The sequence below is a fragment of the Rhinolophus sinicus genome, linkage group LG10 (genome assembly GCF_036562045.2).
Source record: "Rhinolophus sinicus isolate RSC01 linkage group LG10, ASM3656204v1, whole genome shotgun sequence".
Lineage (NCBI taxonomy): Eukaryota > Metazoa > Chordata > Mammalia > Chiroptera > Rhinolophidae > Rhinolophus > Rhinolophus sinicus.
Window position 1 is genome coordinate 108,839,914 of NC_133759.1, and position 19,804 is coordinate 108,859,717.

The window sequence follows — 19,804 nt, forward strand, 5'->3', positions numbered from 1 at the left end:
CCCTTTCACTTTGAGTCTATGCTTGTCCTTGTAGCTGAGATGTGTCTCTTGGAGACAGCATATGGTTGGGTCTAGTTTTTTGATTCAATCTTCTACTTTGTGCCTTTTTATTGGTGAGTTCAGTCCATTTACAGTTAGGGTGATTATTGATATGTGAGGATTTCCTGTCATTCTGTCTTTAATTTTCTGATAAGGCTGTGTCTCCATTGTTTCTTTGCCTTTTTGCTGTTGTCTACTATTTCTGTGTGGTGGTATTCTATGATGTTTCCCTGTTTCTTCTTTTATTACAGTATATGTTTCAGTTCTGGATTTTTTTTTGAGTGGTTACCCTTAAGTTAATGTAAAAGAAAGATTGATATTTACAGTATTCCATTTTCTTCAGTACGCTCTCTTTCTCCATTCCCATATTTCGGTTCAGGCCTTTACTCTCCCCCTTTTTATGTTTCAGTTGCCACAAATTGTCCCTGTTGATGGTGGTCGAATAGCCTCCTTTAGTATTTCTTGTAGTGCAGGTCATGTATTAGAAAATTCCCTCAGCTTCTGTATGTCTAGAAAGGTCTTTATAAAGGATATCTTTGCTGGATATATTATTCTTGGCTCATAATTTCTCTCTTTCAATAGTTTGAATATTTGGTTCCACTCCCTCCTGGCTTGTAGAGTTTCTGCTGAAAAAACCTGATGATAATCTAATGGGCTTTCCTTTGTAGGTTACCATCTTCTTTTCCCTGGCTGCCTTGAGGATTCTTTCTTTGTTGTTGATTTTAGACAGCTTCAATACAATGTGCCTTGGAGAAGGCCTGTTGGGATTGAGGTAATTAGGTGTTCTATTTGCTTCTTGGATTCAAGGATCCAGTTCTGTCCACAAGTTTGGGAAGTTCTCATCGACAATTTGTTGGAATATATTCTCTGATCCATTCTCTCTTTCTTCTCCTTCTGGTATGCCCATTTTTCTTATATTGCTCTTTCTGATGGAGTCAGAAAGTTCTTGTAGCGTTCTTTCATTTCTTTTAAGTCTCAAGTCTCTTTTTTCTTCCATCCGTGTAATTTCCAGGTTTCTATCTTCGATGTCACTGATTCTTTCCTCCATCTGGTCAACTCAACGACCTAAGCTGGCTATTTCATTCTTAATTTCTTCTATTGAGTTCTTAATATCCAGAATTCTATTTGGTTCTTTTTTAAAATTTCAATCTCTTTCATAAAATGCTCATGTTGTTGTTTGATTGTGTTTCTGAGTTCATTAAACTGCCTTTCTGTGTTTTCTTGTATCTCGTTGAGTTTTTTCAGAACTGTAATCTTGAATTTTCTGTCATTTAAGTCACATATTTCCATATCTTTAAGTTCCTTTTCTGGCGACTTTTCACTTTCTTTCTGAGCTGTCCTATTGCCTTGGTTATTCATGGCAATTACTGATTTATTATTTCTCTTCCTAGACATCTACAGGAGTGGCTTCTGCAACAGGTTGATGGGAAGAGGTCTTTCTTTTGTTTGCCAGTACTTGTTGTTGAATGTTTTATTTGCTCTCCGAGTGCAGCTTTTTTTTCTCTCTCACACGGTAGTGCTATGTTTTCTCTGCACTATCCCAGCTTCTCACACAATGAGGGGATTTCCTGGGAGACGGGCTTCTCCTCTGTTAAAAGTTCGCCTTGGTCACAGGTTGCAGTGTCCGTGTGGGTATGCGGAGAGCTTTTGAAGTTCCAAAGCTCTTCCTGCACCAGATTCAGAGCCCGCATGTTTCACCAGTTCTGTTTACTGCTGCAGGGATCTGCCCATATAGGTGGGGCCAGGGGCGGGGTAAGTTGTGAGAGGTGGCCCAGAGCAATGGCAGCGACCACCACCACAGCCGGTCCTGCTTCTACAGCTCCCTCCCCTTTGCCGAAACTAGTTGGGCTGCGAATCTGTGTCTGCGGTCCACAGTTCTCAGAACAGCGAATATTCTGTTCTTTTGATCTGACACTGCTACTGTTCTGCTTCTAGCACTGGGCAGGTGGGGGTGGGGCGAGCTCTGGGAGGTAGCGTGGGGACAGCTAGTCTCAGTGTCTAAGGCTTCTGTTCTCTGTGGCAGTGAGGGCTTAAACCACCGTTTTCAGCCTTCTTCCCTCAGTCTTTTCTCCGAGGTCTCTACTGTGAGCCTTGGGTTCAGCCGTGTTATATGCTGTCCCCTCAGTCCTGTCGGCCATAAACGGAGCCCTAGCTGTCCGAGTTCTTCCCTCTCCCGCAGCTGCGGTAGTTCCGGGAAGCAGCGAGCTCGGAGCACTGAACCAGGTCTGCGTCCTGCGCCCGCGGCTCTGTCTCCGGACTTCTCTCTTCCCTCCTCCCTCCTCACGCGATTCGCCCTCCTTTAGGTGAATTCAGTAGTGGGCCTCTTCGTTTTGCCTGTCTGCTGTGCAGGGAGTCCTTTGTGGAGTTTTTTTTGTTCGATTAGTTGTAAATTCCATGGAGCTTTACAGAGGCTCACCTCACGCCGCCATTTTGATGACATCTCTTTTTGGATTTTTCAACCCAATTTGTTTGAAAACATTCTTAAGAATGTGTGCAACCAAAACTTTTTGAAAAGTTGATTTCATTAAGGCCCATACTCCACTTTATGTACATTATGTTTAAATATATATTTTTAAAAGTATGCCAACATTATTCCTGCTATTTTATATCTATAGAGACACAGTTGCCCAGCACAATGAATGGCTTTTTATTAATGGGAGTCATCAGGTTCACCAAGTCAGAATGGTAAGCAAGTTTTCTACTCAGGGGATACAATGAGGATGACCTAGAATTCAGATTGTCGTGTTCTGATCATCTTCAGCCTAAATTTCGTATTTGATGGAAAAAATAATCAGATGAAGCAATGATGGCAGGCGAATTATCCAGCACCTTTCCCCAAAGCATCAATCTTACACAGAAAAGGCTTAGAAGTGGGAAAACTGTCTGCAGGTACAGAATGAGGAGGGAATGACAGTACCAGACTGAAGACAGTACGCGGCATCTAATTGCCCAAGTCCAGATTCCTCCTACAGGTGCACAATCAGTCAGATTGCCAGGCTGCATAGACACTGCAGAACGTGTCTCGGGTGAGTGAAGCACAGGAAACAGGAAAGGGACCACTTTTGAATGACACTGTAAGAAGCTGCACGGAGGACAAGACAGATGGTCCAGACACAAACAGTCCAGAAGATGATTAAATCAGAAAAGCTTCCATGTCCATTGGAGGGTACTGATGATAGTAACGGCACTCTCTATGTAGCATTGGCTTGACTCCTTCCAAAGAAATGCTTAGAACAGTGTTTATGTTGCAACCGTCCACCTCCCCCTAAAAAAGACCTGTCTTAGATCGAGTGCCCTGGAAACAGACTCTGGCCAGGAAGAGTTTTGTGTATAAGCTTTATGGGGGCTCAGGAGACATACTTGGAAGGAAGTGAGAGGCCATGACTGGGCAGAAGGAGAGGCTCCACAAGCTAGCAGCAGGGAGGCCTCGGACGACCCTCCAGGGCACTCCAGAGCATGGGTGTCCCTCTGAGTTGTCCTACAGTGAGGCCGGGGGCTGGGCCTCCAGGCCCCAGCAGCCTCTAGCCACAGGCTGACCCGTAGGAGGGAGTCTTACTGGGTGAGGCAATTCTCTTTGGCAGTGGACAGTTCCCAGGAAGGTCATAGCTGTGAGCCCTCCGTGGGCCAGGTGCCAGCAATGGGGATGGGTGTGTCACCCAGAGCAACTATTATGGATGGCACCACAGTATACTGCACCCCACACAAGCTACAAGGGCTTAAGTGGTCCAAGTTCAACAGTCACTTGGGAATAAACAAGGTACCAGAGAACAAATGTGTAAGTTTTGTATACCAATGACACCAGAAAAGTAAAAGATTTTACAGCAAAAATCAAGAAACCCATTGTTTTATTCCCAGAGAAGGTCTCCTCTGTATGAGGAGGCCTGTAGACCTGACTCCTCATTAAATGACATTAGCAGAATAGTGAATCTAACACAATCCAAGACACTATAATCCCACCAGTTTTTTGATTTGTGGAAATAAAAATGTGGTGTCACTTTTGAAGCAAGAATTTTTGAGGGATTCACGATAATGCTACATACACATCAGATGCAGTTGGTAATCTGCACTCATCAATCTGCAGGGAACCTTTTTGGATTTAATGATCTGGATTGCGCTTGTCTCCGGATCATGTGGACGTGTCAGCCATTCATCTTTTAACAACGTTATTCCAAATGGGAACTTTCCTATTTCCTCTTTCAATTTCAAATTAAAACCTATGGGCTATCCAGAAGCAGAATTTTGCAAGAGTCTGAACCAAACAAAGCATTATTATTTTCATTGTTGTTCTTACTTTTGATGAATGGATCTCACTTTGAAGATTTGATGAAGGGTATGTATTGGCATCCAAAATGGCTCACTTAGCTGCCATTTTGAGCAGCTAAGCGGACACAATAGAGAACAGACAAGACCTTGTTAAAGCACACTAACATGTATGTGAAGGCACACCAATGTATATGTAACACGTATGGCTTCAATGCAAACACTCAGCTGTGCTATGGAGTTCAGAACTGCTCACTAGTGATACATAATCAATTTTATATTTCCAAAGGACTCAGTGTTTGAACTCTAAAGAAAAATGATTAAGGCTGGCAGCAGCATTTGTGTAGATCTATAGAAATGTCCATTATTTTGAAGCACTTGTTATGTATGAATCCTTATACTCGATGGCAGAATCCAAACCCATTCACATGGTCACACAAACCATTCACATTACATTTGTCAAAGACAGAAAATAACAGAAGAGCTGTTAACCTATAGAGACGCCGCACCATTAAAGTAGAGTTTAAAGAGACTGCATTCTGGATAATGGCAAGAGAGAAGTTTCTTTCAGCTGGGAGAGCGGCGTGCCTGACCCTCAGGCACTTGTGACCACCTACTTGTGCAGCTACACTCTTGTAAGTGGGAACTTTCATATATTCGAGGAGGTTATCATTACAAGCCTTAATGGAGTTCTGAATGAAACTATTTCAAGAATAAAACCAGATATCAAAAAAGTTATCTTCACCAATCAAGGTCAAGCTTCTCACTAGCAATTTGAAATTTTTGATTGGGAAGTTTTATACAAATTCAGTGTTTAACAATTTTCCTAACACTTTCCAAAGATGACCAATGAGGCTTTCTAAAACATAACGCTTATTTGCTTTATCTCACAACACTCATACTTTGCTTTAAAAACCCAACCCAACACCCAACACCACCATCGATATGACTGCTGAAAAGAGTTTTAGACCTTTGGCCCAGTTTTTGTGCTTAGAGTGAAATGCACAGCCAAATTTTTGCTTCAGTTCCATCATATATACATGTGTATATATGTATATGCATACGTATATGTATACGTACATGTATGTGTGTGTGTGTGTGTGTGTGTGTGTGTGTGTATCTCATTGGGAACTGAGATTTTCAGCCAAGTTGAAACTCTAAATTTGAATTGGTAGTATGATGATTTTATCTTCAAAAATAATTTCTTGTAAAAAGGCCTAGAAGTGAGAACCAACACAGAAGCACTGAAATTTCCAGTAACCACAAAAATAAACAGGCTCTCTTGAATAAATGGGTGATTCCAGATCAGGAGCAGGTAATATATAAGGTGAGCCTGGAAAATCTTGTCATTTAGCAAAGACACTGTGAAATACCAATGAGGGCTTGTCAAGAAGACTCATGTGCTGATCCAAAGAGGCTCCCACTCCTTAAAGACAGGAAAACATGAAAATCAATGATAGTAATAATAACTGCAATGGAATGAAATGCTTCCAATGCACTTCAGTGAATAGATTTATAACAACGCATTTTTAAAACACATTAATAGCCAATTCTACATCACGGTTCTATTGTACGACATGGTAACCAGGGTTTTGGTGACCACAGAAGAAGGCTTCTTCCATGAAGCTTCAGAGAGGCCAAGGCCATACGATTGGCTGTCCAGACAGGTTCTCCGAGTGGAGGAGGAGGAGCTGCAAGGGCACCCCAGGTCATGTGGGTCACCGTCCTGTCCAGGCAGCAGTCCTGCCCACAGCGCCCCAGACAGGTGGCCTCTCAGCTGCTGCTGGCAAGACTTCTCAGACACACCTTTCCTGCTCTTTAAGTCAACTTGACCCTCTGCCGTTCTTTGTCAAGGGGAATCTCCTTATGCTGAACTAAAATCTTCCTTCCCAAACTTCAGCCCACTGACGCCCATCTGTCTCCTGGGTAAACCGTTCCTTGTACATATGGCGGTCAGACTCCTTTAAAAATCACAAAATGTCCAGCTAGGCTTGACTGTCAGAGGCTAACAAAGCCCGTTTCTCTTGTCCGTTTCCCACACACCAGGACTGCAGAGCCCTGCCCACTCAGTTACTTTCTCTAACGAGGCTCTGTTTGCTCACCGCCCCTTACGGCAAGGCGCCGGGAGCTGGCCTCAGTGCTCCAATCAGTGTCTGGCCAAAACCGGATGGTGTGGTATTATCATCTGCCTAGATCTGGCGACGTGTAGTCTAGAGAGGGCGATTAAGTTGTGGCCACAGCTGTCCTTGGATCTGTGCTCCCCTAACTAGCCCCCCCACAAAGCTTCTTATAGTAACTGCTGGCAAGCCACGCCTCCCCCTCCAGTGTCACACGACTGCTTGTGTGGATCTAAGAGGAGCATTTTGGTGGATCCCTTTTATGTTTCAACTTGATTGCAACCCTCAACCTAAGAAAGGAGTTTACTTTTTATTTCTGATTCTGGGACATAGAATATGAATTACCCCTCTCCGCTGTGACACCTGTCTATTTGAAAGTCATGCCCTCTCTATTCCCTCCAAGTTACTGACGGAAGTGTGACCAAGAAAGGCCTGGAAGAATGGCGGGTTTTCCAACTGACGTCACTCTCCATCCAAGTGGTGGTCAGTCAGGTAAATTAGACTCACGGGGCACAGCTGAGCCCCAGGAACCTGTCTCCTCATTTTATCACCAATCCATATCTCCCCATCTTAGCCACAAGGGAGCTTATCAAGTGAATTAATAAATGAATGAACGAATGAGTGGAAATCAAGCCACAGAATGAATATATTTGAACTTATCGCCTCAGTGACCCGCTCCCAAAAGGAAATGAGATCAGTAGGATGTGGCTCCTTCTGAGTGACCAAAGGTGACTCTTAATGATTGTCACCCGAGAATTTAGAGAGCCACGTTTCTCCAGCTTCTTCCTTTGAAGTAGAAGCTGCAGTCCTGCCCCCAGTGAGTGTCTTACAGGTTTATCTACGCATTTCTTCTCCATCCCTCCTTTTTCAAGTTTCTGTTGAATGTGTTTTCCTATCTTCTCAGAGATGAAACCCATCCCTTGTCAGAAACCTATTGTTCTAACACAAATCCCATTAACCCTGAGCAGGAAACAGATCAAAAGCAGAAGAAAAAGATCACTGGCCTACGATCAGGCTGCTGGGCTTGAAGTATGTGGCCCTGCCAGCCTCACTTTCTTCCAAATGCTGGAGACAGAAACAGGGGGAGCTGCTGCTGCTCTGGAATCCTGGTCTCCTCCAAACGCTCCCCTATTCCCACTGGCTGACTTTGGTCCAAACAGCTCATGCCTCCTAAGTGGCCACTTGGTCATTGCCCAAATCTCCCTGTCTTTTCCAAGTCATGACCTTTATCTTAAGGAAGACTGGGGTCTCGTACCAAACCATCAGTTTCTAAACACACCACTGAGGTTTCTGGGGAGAGGCACCTGTAATCCTACTCCCCCAGCACACATGGTGGTCTCACACTTCCTGTGGTGTGGTTCACGGGGCGGGTCCTCCCTGGGCAGTCCTGTTTTATGGGATGGCAGGGTTCCCGGGTTTGACCCCTTGGTGCCACACTTTTCTAGCCATCAAACTCTAGAGGAATGGTTCTCCAACTAGGCATGGGGCGGAAGGGGCTCATTGAAACTCGAATTGTAGGCCCCACCTGCAGAGTTCCTGGTTCAGGATGTCTGAGGGGGGCCCGAGAATCTCTAACAAAGTCATGCTCATGCTGCTTGTCCAGGGAGCGGACCTGGAAAACCGCCATTCCAGTTTCTTTTCTACTGATTTTCTCTTTCCTTCCTTCCTCCTCCTTCCCTCCCTCCTTCCTCCCTCCCTCCCTTGGTTATCACTTTCATTCTATCTAGAGCCTAATTAATTAGTTGACAGAAAGCCTCTTCTCCACCTGTCCTACCAGGAAACTCTACTGCTATTTACAGTGCGTAGAATGCGACACTATGTGGGGCAGGCACTGTTCCTGAACCACTCTCTGCAGCTGAAGACAGACACAGGTTGTTTTTATTTTGGATATTTCGTCCAAGTACTCAAGCAATATTATGACTTAGAGGTCATTTGCAGTATCCCCGAGTACATTCTAGCCTCGCATTACAATTCATCTTCTTTTCAACCTACATAAAAGGCAGAATCAGCCCAAAATAATGGTTAATCAAAAGGAACCTGTGCTAACCATGGAGTTATCTGATGTGAAGGGTTACAACATGTCAAATAAAATTAATAACATGACACTGTGAAGGGCCAGCAGAGAAACGCATGGAACCTGGCAGGACGGGCTGCCGTTTGAACTCAGGCCTCTGCGGTAGGAATGACTGACGCCTGCATCCTACTTATGGCCCCCGTCACCCTGATGCAGCCCCACCTAAAGATGCTAAGTAGCCCACAGATGATGCTATAAAATTAGCTAAATTTAGCACACCATGAAATTACAGTGCATGGTCCAACAAAGCCTGCAAATCCTAACATGCCCAGCTGTATTTATTAAAGTAACACTACCTAGCTGTTATAGATAAACCGTGAAATCTCAGTGTCTTCCCACAACACCATTTCATCTGCCATTACCCTCAAGTGCCATGTCAGTTTTCCTGGCTGGTGAGCAGCCTGGCCGGTGAACACTCAGGGCCCACCTTGATGACAAAGAGCCTCTCACTTCGCTTCCGCTCGCATCAAATTTGCTGGGAATGGAGCTGCGGCTGGGCCCCTGCCCCAGGCGGCGCTATCTCCACACCGCGGAAGGGAGGCCGGGCTTTGTGTCTCTGACGCTAACGCACGGTCCGTTGTTCAATATCCTTAAAGTACATGATTGCAAATGTTAGGGATTGCAATGTCCACCCAGAATTTACTGAGGATTCCTGGGCATCTAGTTCACCAGGGAGTCCCACCGAATTAAGTGTATGTGCCTTCTTGAGGCTGTCTTGGCCTTCTTGGGCTGTCTTGGCCTTCTTGAGGCTGTCTTGGCCTTCTTGAGCTGTCTTGGCCTTCTTGAGCTGTCTTGGCCTTCTTGAGGCTGTCTTGGCCTTCTTGAGCTGTCTTGCTACACATGAGCCGTGTTAGCATAGATTCCAGACGTGACAGGCCAGGCTGGGTTGTCATGTAGCTACGGTTCTTGAAGTTTTGCTACACCTGAATGTTCTCTCTGCATCCACACATTGTTAGGATAAGAAATCGTGCACAAAGAAGGCCCGGTACCTTTTTCAATGGCCTGAATAAGAAAGTATGTTAGCACTTACAAAGTTTCATGCGTCTCCTTCTGAACTTATTTGTCCCAATTCTGAGGAGAAGGCATCTGGGGCCAGATTTTAGGCAAGGGAGGTACAGGGCATGGGGGCAGAGGAAGAAGGCCCCGGCTTTTTTCGAGCTTCTAGGACAGGGGAAGAGTCAGGAGACCAGGCAGGCGTCGTGCTGCATGTGGACAGGAAACTGGCACAGCACTGGCACTGGACAGGGAGCACTAGCCTCCAGCTTTAATCTGACATGTACCTATGCCTTGTTTGTTCACGTGTCAGGCGCTGTGCTTGGTTTGGGGGATACACATCAGACACAGCTCCTGCCCTGAAAGTGTTTCCAGGCTTGGCGGAAAGACCCGTCCGCACATCACAAAATAATGTGCTGGTCCTAGTAAGTGAGCATGTTGGATTTGGATTTTTCCTTGTATCTTCTCGTGACAGCGGAAGGGCACATCTTTCCCGGGAACCCATTCTCTCTCATGAGGCCATATGCACAAACCCAGCGCTGCAACCCATGCCACCTGCTCCAGCCCCCAAGCCTGAGCTCTGTGCTGAGGCCAGCTGCCTTGCTCGTGTGCCCACTCAGACCCCTGCTTGGTCTTGTATTGGTGGCTTCCGCGGTAACTCCCTTGGGAAAGCCTCCTTCCTCGCTGCCCCTGATGTGTCCTATAGGCCATGGAAGCCTTTCCTGAACAGGATGCAAGGACAGGATGCAAGGACAGCCCAACCAAACACCTGGTAATTGCTCGAACTCAGTGGTTTTCAAACTGCAGGTCACAAATGCCTTAGCAGACCAGGAAATCAATTTAGTGGACGCAGCCAGCATTGGTTAAAGAATGAAACTGAAGGGAACGGAGTACAAAATATGGAAGAACATCATACCCTGTGAGGGTGAGTACTGTCCCATGAACCTCAGTTTCAGTTGTGTGCGTGCGTGCGTGCACAGGCATGCACTGGATTTCAATAGATTTCTTACTGTGGATTGCAGTTAAAAATGTGCACAAGCTACTGCAAACCCACCAGCCATGTGAACATAAATAAGGTGAGACCTCACTTCTTTCCTATTCCATATACAAGCTACAGTGAAAATCTGAAAGCAATTTTATCCATGTTTGATACATGCAGAATGAAAAGCAGCATTCTGGTAAATTCCAGCACTTTCCAGCATTTCTAGCTGTGTGGCCTGGGAAGTGTTAGTTACTCCCTGGGCCTCATTTTATTCTCTGTCAAGTAGCCACAGAGACGCCGATCTCACAGGACAGCTGAAGGAGGAACGAGCTAAGATGACGAGTGTAAGAGCACCGCACAAAACAACGACAGCGGGTAGAAGCAGCCTGCTCTCACGTGCTAGCTTCCTTTCCTTTCCTTTGCTGGAAGTTTCTACAAGGCCACAGTAAGCCCCTGCCTAATGGAACATCCCCTGTCATTTTGTTCAGTTCTTACCATATGTGTTAGGTGACCCTGGGGAGTGTGGAACATTATCCTATTCTGTAGGTACAGCCTGAGGTCTAGAAAGCCTTAAGGACTGAGAAAGAAATCTTTTGTGCAATGTCATTTACGCCACACTGAGAAGTTCCCAAGAGGAGATAAGAATGGAGCTTGCAAACACAGTGCTCATTTATAATCCTTACTCCAGAACACCCTTCGAAGCCCAAGTGAACATTCAGGAGCTTTTACTAATGTTTTAGAAATGTGGATAACCAAATGTTTTTTTCCATTTCTTTTTAAATATGAAATATTTCTCTTTCATTAGAAGGTAATGTTCTGAAACCAGAATAAATCATCACAGCACCAAAATACCTGTTACATGAACGAAAATGCTAAAGAAATAAAACCAGAAAAAAACTAAAACCTTGGTTTGCTCAAAATTATATTTATAGTATGATTTGTCTTTGGATGCTTTGTAGGAAAACCAGCATCTGTGTCTTAACAGATGCATTTGGAGAAGGAGAGGAGGTCAGTAATCTCCGCTGGTGTGCTCCAGGACGTAACTGCATCTTGCATGTCACACTCTAAAGTGACTCCACCCTCAGGCTCACCTGAGCACTGCAGGGTCACGTTATTTCTTCTTGCCTCTTTCATGGTCAGCTGAACAATTGTTAACAAAAACTGAATTTCGGAACCAAACACTGACTTAGCATCGAGTCTGAACTACTGAGGGCTTCAAACAACCGCGGCACTGTCCCTCCAAACTCAGTGACGGCACAGCTGCCGAAGCCCTTGGCAGCGAGAAAGATGCCTGCATGACCTGGGCGCTCAGTTACGCAGAACTCATACTCCAGGGCTCTTCCGCTTGAAACCAAAAGCATACTGATTTCCAGAAGAGTTTTGAAAGGAATTCTCCAGTAAATTTAATTATTCTCCATTTTATTTTGGGTAATCACAGTGGAAGTTTGACAGGCAGGTTCCAACTCTGTAGGGTTTTAGGCTGCAGCCAGGTGACAGAGGGACCTTTCCAACCTGGCTGGAACTGTATTCGAGTGTTGCTGTCCAGTTTTTAAGTTAATGTGTCACATTTTAAAAATGTTTGACACATTAAAGGTCGTGGAGACGCTACTGATAAGAGCTATCGTGGAATTGGCAGATGGGACATGGTGGGTAGTGGGTGAGGGGCATGAAAAGCCAGGGAGGTGAGAAAGTTCCCATTAAACAATGCCTGTGTTCGAGGTGTTAGTCAGGCTGAGAACTTGTGAAGAACCAGGGCAGACAAACCAGACATTTTTACTATATCTCAACAGGACATGGGATAGAAGAGAAGAATGAGGTATGTGACAGGTGAGGGGTGGTTCAGAGTCCTTCAGGGAGTGACATCACACCTGGCTGGACTAAGGCTGAACAAGCGTGCCTCCCAGGAGCTCCCTGGAAGAAAACGCAGTTGAGAACAAAACCGGGCTGGGGTTGAGGGTGCTGCGTCTGCCTGGGGCAAACAGCCTTCCTGCCCCGTCTCTGCCGCTGGTGACAGGGACAGCAGCCCTGGGCCCTTCAGTCTCTTCCCCCGGGCCCACTGCGTCCCTTGTAAGTTACACAGCCACCTACTGGAAGTGGGAGCCCACCAGCTCTCCCCAGTACCCCCATACCTTCAATAGAGGAGCTACACCCAAGGAGCCTTACTAAAGTCAAGATACGTGACGCTTCGAACAGAGAAGGAAAGTGAGGCAGGTAGGACTGAAGCTTTAGTCTTTTGAGGTTGACTATTTCCTGCTTTTCCTGTGCCCTCCAGAATTATGTGTATATACATTCCAATAATTCCTCAAATTAGGCTGACAAATCATTAACTTTATGAGGTATTCTTTTTCCCTTTAATATACAGCCATTTTAATTATTTGCTTTTAGCTTCGAGGACGGACTCTGCCCTCCAGGCTTTCTCAACAATCAGAGCTAACAGCTGCGGGACACCTTGGGTGCTGAATGGGTTCCCAGCAGCATACGCATGTTGGCCACGGCCCCAACAGGCCGCGCTGAGGGGCCTGGAGCGGCTGTGGGCTCCCAGCTTCTGCTGATTCCAGCAGGGGCAAATCTGAATGCTCACGAGGCACTGCAGGCGGCAAGCCGTGAGATGGGCTGTCGCACGGTTTTATATCCGGAAATGTATATCCTCTGGGTTTGTGTCCTCAGCAGGAGGCACCGTAGAAAGTGAAGCAGGCAGAGTGAGCCCACCCACCGGCACCGTGCGCAGAGCCCCGCACCCTGGCAGGCTAGTTGGGTGGCTAGTCCATCACCAGTGAGACCAAAATCCCCTCTGAAGTCCCCCAGAAGCCGCCCAGAAAACAGTGGCCTCGACTCAGAAGCTGGCGTTAGCACTGGTCCTGCCATTTGTCAGCATGCGGTTTCTGGCCAGTTAAAGTCGAGCTAGCTAGCGTTCAGTGTCCTTGTGGGTAAGTGATGGCAAACAAAACTGGCCCTGGTCTGCCCCATAAATTGCAAGCAGTCTGAAGGTGGGGCTGGGCCCCAGCCCAGTTTTCATGGCCAGGGCTACTCACTGCACAGGACGCCTCGGATGTGAGTGCTCGCGGGGCCCAGCCAGACTCATCTGACAGGTTGTTGCGAAGCGCACGAAGGGAATGGATAGAACGCTACGCTGCCAACAAAAGCACCCCAGACATGCTCCCGCGTCCTTCTTTCTGCCAGTGTCAGGGCTGGAGGGCCTCGTCGCCTCACAGCCACCTTGTCGCCACCAGCCAGGGCTGGGGGGCCTCGTCGCCTCACAGCCACCTTGTCGCCACCAGCGTCAGGGCTGGAGGGCCTCGCCGCCTCGCAGCCACCTTGTCGCCACCAGCGTCAGGGCTGGAGGGCCTCGTCGCCTCACAGCCACCTTGTCACCACCAGCCAGGGCTGGAGGGCCTCGTCGCCTCACAGCCACCTTGTCGCCACCAGCCGTCTCGGCTCTGCCCCACCCTGCCTGCACACCCACGGACGGGGGCTTGCTGATCATGCCACTCCCAGCTCTAGATCTTTCCTGGCTCCCCAAAGCCAAGAACAGAAGCCGAAGTCTGAAGCCTCAAAGCCCTTTTCAGTCAGGTGGCGGCAGCCCTGCTTCCCTTTGTGCAGAACTCAGCACGCTGGGGGTAAGAGGGAGCAGTGACGTCGACAGCAACAGCGGGGCAGCAAGAGCACTCTTCATCGTTCAAGTGTTGCCAGATTTACGGTCAGTTTATTAAGTAGGCTAATTGGAGCGAACATGAGCTGCCCAGGTTTCCAGGTATTTTCACTTTCCAAGGAGTCGCTAAGAACTACTTGCAGATGACCAGGTCCTTCCCGCTTGCCTTGCTTTTTACATATTTCTCCTCGTCACTGTGAAAGCAGACTGACTGCACTTAATTTATAAAGGAGGATTTATGGACTCGGCGATGACAACAGACAGCCAATCAATAAAGGATGATAACAGCAGCGTGTAATATCAAGGAACATTAGGTCTCAGGCATGATTTGGGGAGAGAAGTGGGCAGTTAGAAACCTTATCATTTGAAAAAGGTCAAGGCTTGCTAGCAATAAAAATGCCTAAGCAAATAAAATCACACCTGCGAGTCAGGAGGGGGAATGGAAAAGGGTTTTAGGTTTTATGGGGACACTGCTTCCCTGGGCAAGGATGTGGGCGGCCGTGGGCACATGCAGTTGTGTCAAGAGAGGGACTATTTCCTATTATTAAGAGTCTAGCTCTTCCTGGGGCCGAGCCAGGATCCTCCAGAAAACAGTGAGGATCAGAGGCTGTAGAGAGCCTCAAACTGATGGGGTTGGGTCTTAGCACACGGATGTAAGATGGAAGACCCACTGGCTTTATGACCTTCTGCTTGGCCATTTTGGGGGAGAAGTTTTTACTGATCTAGTAAATTGTTTGCTCTTGTAACTGAAAAAGAGAACCAAAACCAAACTAAAACAAAACAAACAAACAAACAAACAAAAGCACCAAGTGGCAAATTTCATTACCAATAATCATATCACATCACTAAAATCCAAATTCTAAAAACCATTCCCTTCGAAAACCATTCACAGTATCTCGTATGCCTCCAAAGATGCCAGACATACCCTTATTCCACTTAGAACAGTAAGTTTTTGCAGACTAAGAGGACTAATTAAAGGATGTGTGTAGATACTTCCTGCCCTTGGAAACCAGAAAAAAGTAGTGAAAATATTATCTCTTTCCTTCTACCGTATTGCTATAGTTTCAGAATAGATGGGGAGATTAACTTAAACACGTGGCGAATTTCCTTCTAACTGCAACTAGAGGATTGACTCCTCTGTTTTCCTTTCTAGCACACGCCAATCAAACTTTGCAGACCCCGCTCCCCAACAAAGATTCTGCAACATGCTGGGGAGGCAGGCTTACCTCCTTGCAAGGTGTACTCGGTCACGGCCCTGCTGAAGATGCCCAGGCCAGCCCCGTTGTAAGCAGCCACCTGTATTTCGTACTGTGTCCAGATAATCAGCTCCGTCACCAGGCAGTAGTTGACCTCTGGGCTCGTGATGTTGCGCTGCTGGTACTCTCCGGGCAGGCCGGCCAGGCGGTACCTGGACAGACAACAGGAGAACGACCTGAGACAGAAATCGGGTACCCGCAATTCTGCCATGTGGTTAGAGGAAACCAGAAGGCAATAAACACAAGTAATGCCAAGAGGTCAGCTCCAGACAACACTACCTCCTAATTCAACCATTAAAAAAGGTATCATCTAACCTCACCTTGATGATACGTTCTGGGCAAAACAGAGCTGACATGTGACTGCATTAATGGTTAAGGAAAAATTGTAGCTTCTTAAGTGTAGCTTGTCTAGGGACTTGGCACCCAAAATTCCAGACCTGGTTTCTGTTGGGGCGTTGCTATCCATCATTATGAGTAATGCCTCTCTCCTGTGACTCTGAAACACGGGGAGAAGTAGAGAAGCCAGTGAGCGTGGCCCGTTGCCCCGTGGGTGGAGCCCCAGCTCTGCCTCCGCTTGCGAATTCTAGCTTTGTTCAAGCAGGTCCTACGACCAGAGTGAGTGGCTCTGAAAGGTGTTCATGCTGCCCAGATGCTAGCCTGAGGCTAAGTATGACCAAGTGTGTTTTAGGGGACCTTTGAGAGCACGTGTTGCAGGCTCTACAGAGTCCTCAAGGCAGAAATGTAAAGTTGTCTTTATTTTAAAAGTGACACACAGGACTCTGGACTCAGAAACTGAGTTAGGAAATGGCTATCTGTGCTACGAAAGGACTTTTACAGCATTATTTTGAGGAGCAAACATTTTCCTGATTCCATTCACAGAAGTTAGTCAGTTCCCCTGGGTAAAGGGAGGGCCGCGGAGTGGGAGGCGCGTCCTCAGTCATCGAGCAGCTTCCTAAAGCATCTCAAAGCCAGCCGAGTGGTCTGTGCCTCAGGAAGACATGGCTTTGTAAGGTAGGTGGCAAAGGGACACAGAACAAGAGTGCCAGGAGCGAGTGCGTCGGCTCTTTATCACAGAACGGGGTCTTCAGGCTCCTCCTGACGCCGAGTGACTCTGGGCTGCAGAGTGCCCGTCAGTCACCTGTGCTGTCCTCGGGCCACAGCAGCATGTCAGCAAGGCTGCTGCCATTAGAAAAGAGAAGAATCCCCCTAGTTCAGGCCCTTAAGTGGAAAGCAGCTCTCCAAAGAGTGTGAAGATGCCCTAGGAAGTACGGAAATGGCACTAAAAGGTTCTCCATGAAAACCAGGTTTTTCTGAGTGATCTTTCCTTTCACCCTTCTCACTACAGACCCTTGTACTCAGTGAGGCTGGTTTGATAGGGAAAGAACGACCACGGCAGACAGCGTCAGACTCGTAGGAGGTCCGAGGCCTCTCCTGCCTCCGGCCTGAGTGGCAGCAGCTCGTGGGCCCTGCAGCCACCGGTAGGAGGTGCGGGGACAGCAGTGTCACTCTGTGATCACTGTGTCACACCACTTTTTTATTCATACTTCATTACCCTGGTGACCTCTGCTGAGTGGGCATCCCTTTACTGAGCTACCTGCACAAGCAAGTGTGGGTGCCACTCGCAGTGGGGGTTAAGTTCATTTATGTAATGTGATGGTCTCCAAGGCAGGGGCGACCAGGGAGAAAGGACTGGCGTGGAGCAGCCCGCCCCGTGTGCCAGACAGTTCTACTCAAGTTCCCCGGGCACAAAACATGTACTGAGACAATCAGACAGCCACTTGGAAAAAGGTAAAAGCCCGCTCCTCACCCACACGAGACACCAGAGTATCCTGGCGTGTGACAGTGCCCAGGACCACTTATCGCCAATGTGGCACATACTGGGCATGTGCGCTGAAGAAGAGCTGACTCATGGGACCCAGCCCAACGTTCGTTCCAGGGAAAAGCAAAGAAGTTAGCTCCAGAAGACTTAGGCTGGGAGGAGTCCTGTGAGCTGGGCGGGCGCAGGCCAATTCTTAACCTCTCTGCGGCCTGGTTTCCACCTCTCTAAATGACATAATAATCATGGCATCTCACAGGGTCCTTGCAAGGACACAAAGAAACACTGGATGTAGAAGAGGCACGGCTGTAAAGCACCCCCTAAACGTTCTTTTGTCTGAAAGCACCGCTCTTCTAGGAAATACGCTCACACAGAACCGAATTATAAGAGACACTAAGCCTGTATGGGCTACACGTCTTCTCCAGGACCCCCGTTATACAATTGTGCAAAATGAACTGCAGAGTTCGAGTCTTGGAAACGGGCTGCTCTTCTCTCTGTGGCAGCAGGCTGGTCCATTCTGACCAGTGGCTCAGGATGCTTCTGGAACAGTCACGGAACGTCTGGGAAGGTCACAAATGATAACGGAAGAGCCGGGCATCGTCCTCTGGCTGGTGGGATGTGTTGCCCCGGAGACAGCCTCAGACAGAACAAGATGATTTTTTATATGGATTATAAACAGGAGAGTGTTTATAGAGGACACAATCCTTCTGCTCCTCTCAGAGAAACACCCTGCCCATTATTATAAATATTTTATCCCTGTGCACGCATCCTAAGTACTTCCCATGGCTGGAGCCCCGATGGTGATTTATTTCCATTTTGTTCTTCCATGGGTGGTGCTGCAGCTCTGACATGGAGATGTGTGCCCTGGAGGAGACACGCTTGCAAATGGAGCTGATTTGCAGACTGGAGGATTATTTGGAAATGTTTCCAAGCAAAACGCATTTCGGCACGGGTCTTTAATTTCTGAAAACTTTGATATTCACAGGCCTTGGGTAGTGCATCCTCATTTTAGGGCTTTCTGGAGTTAAGCGCCTACAAATACAGATGCCCTCTTTTGCAGCACTCGACTCTACTGACACCATCATGGAAAATCCTTTTAACAGTAGTAATCCCACAAAATAGAGAAATGTGCACTCTCCGATGGGGCCTTGTCACATCAGAGGGATTTTCTTATTACACTCCATGCCTGAGCCTGGTTCTGGGGGCTGACTTTTCTAGTCCTTACTTGGCAGCTGGAGCCTGAGGAAACTTTTCCTCCCTGTGCTCAAAAACAGAGGCAGCTGGGATGGTGCTCATGCAAAGGGCTGGTCCGAGAGGGCAGGGCCAGTTCTTTTCATTAGTTGATGAGTGTGGAACAAGGGTGGCAGCTGGAACAGGGAACGAGTGGCATGAATGGACAGACAACCTCAGTCTTCAGGCAGTGCGAAGTGCCAGGCTGTTTTGGGAGGCACTGGAAATTGTGCAGGGAGGGTCAACAGGAACTGGAGCCCACAGCGCCCCCTGCCTGCAGGGGGATAGACTGCAGTCTCCTGACCCCTGTGACATGGGGGAAGGTGGGTGGGGACACAGTGACGGAAGCGGCCCAGGGCTGATTCCAGTCCTCCAGCCCTCAGTGCGCTCGTAGGGACAGCTGCGTTAAACCACTTCAGGCAGATAATGACATGCGTGTGCTGAGAGGCTAATTCATGTGTGTGCGGAAGAACCTGAGGACAGCACAGACTGGCGTGACAGGCCAACAGACCATCACAGGCATACAGACCAACACGTGTGAAATGATGAACTGATGATGACATAGATACACACTGGGGATGAGACGTCCTCCGAGTGCAAAGATAGTGGAGTTAAAGAAGCAACACTTCCATACGTTCTTACATTTTCCTCAGAAATTACATTTGTCCACTTAAGACCTCTGTCAACCCAGTATCTTCCTGTCACACGCTAAGCGTGGGCATGGGCTAGGCATTCAGAGGAAGGTAATGATGGATGCCTACGGTTCTTGCCCCATAAGGCTGGCAAGGGGGTCCAAGTCCACGTCAGATTAGCACAACGTCCACAGCTGTACATCTATTAGAAGAGGTTTAATAATTATCCTTTAATACTGCTTCATGTTTTCCTTTTATTTGTGTCAACAAACCTCTGCAATTATCACATTTGGTGCAATTTAAAAATTAGCAGAGGTTTGGGCACAGGAGGTTTATTCTCTCAAACCCAGCCAAGGCTGGCAGAGTCCTCTCCACATGCTAAAAGGCCGCCTACCTGCCCCTTGTACAACACGGCTGCCAGCTGGCCGCTCGAGGGCCACATCCGGCCCTCATGTGTGTGGCCGCCCTGTGTTTCAAAGCACACTGATTTCATCTCCAATATTCCAAAACTGTGAGATTTCATGTAAAAAGCTAGATTTTTAAATGTCTTTGAAACCCTAGCAGACCTGGCAATATGGAACAACATATTAGCATGGTAACAGCTGGGTAATAATTAAATCAATTGCATTATTACTCATTCAAATTATTATATTTACCAATGCATGCCCCTGGTACAAACTCAGAGTGAAAGGATTACAGTGACTAGCACACCTCGCTCCCAACTCGTAATATCCCCCTCATTCTTCTGCCAAAATG

At 47.3% G+C, this 19,804-nt stretch overlaps 1 protein-coding gene across 1 annotated transcript in view; it reads right to left on the reverse strand.

Annotated features, from left to right (window-relative positions):
• Positions 1–19,804, reverse strand: part of SDK1 (sidekick cell adhesion molecule 1) — a 683,166-nt gene that overhangs the window by 142,329 nt on the left and 521,033 nt on the right. Inside the window, exon 17 of the mRNA XM_074313985.1 lies at positions 15,341–15,522. Coding sequence (XP_074170086.1) covers positions 15,341–15,522 — 182 coding nt within the window. The remainder of the gene's footprint in view (positions 1–15,340; positions 15,523–19,804) is intronic.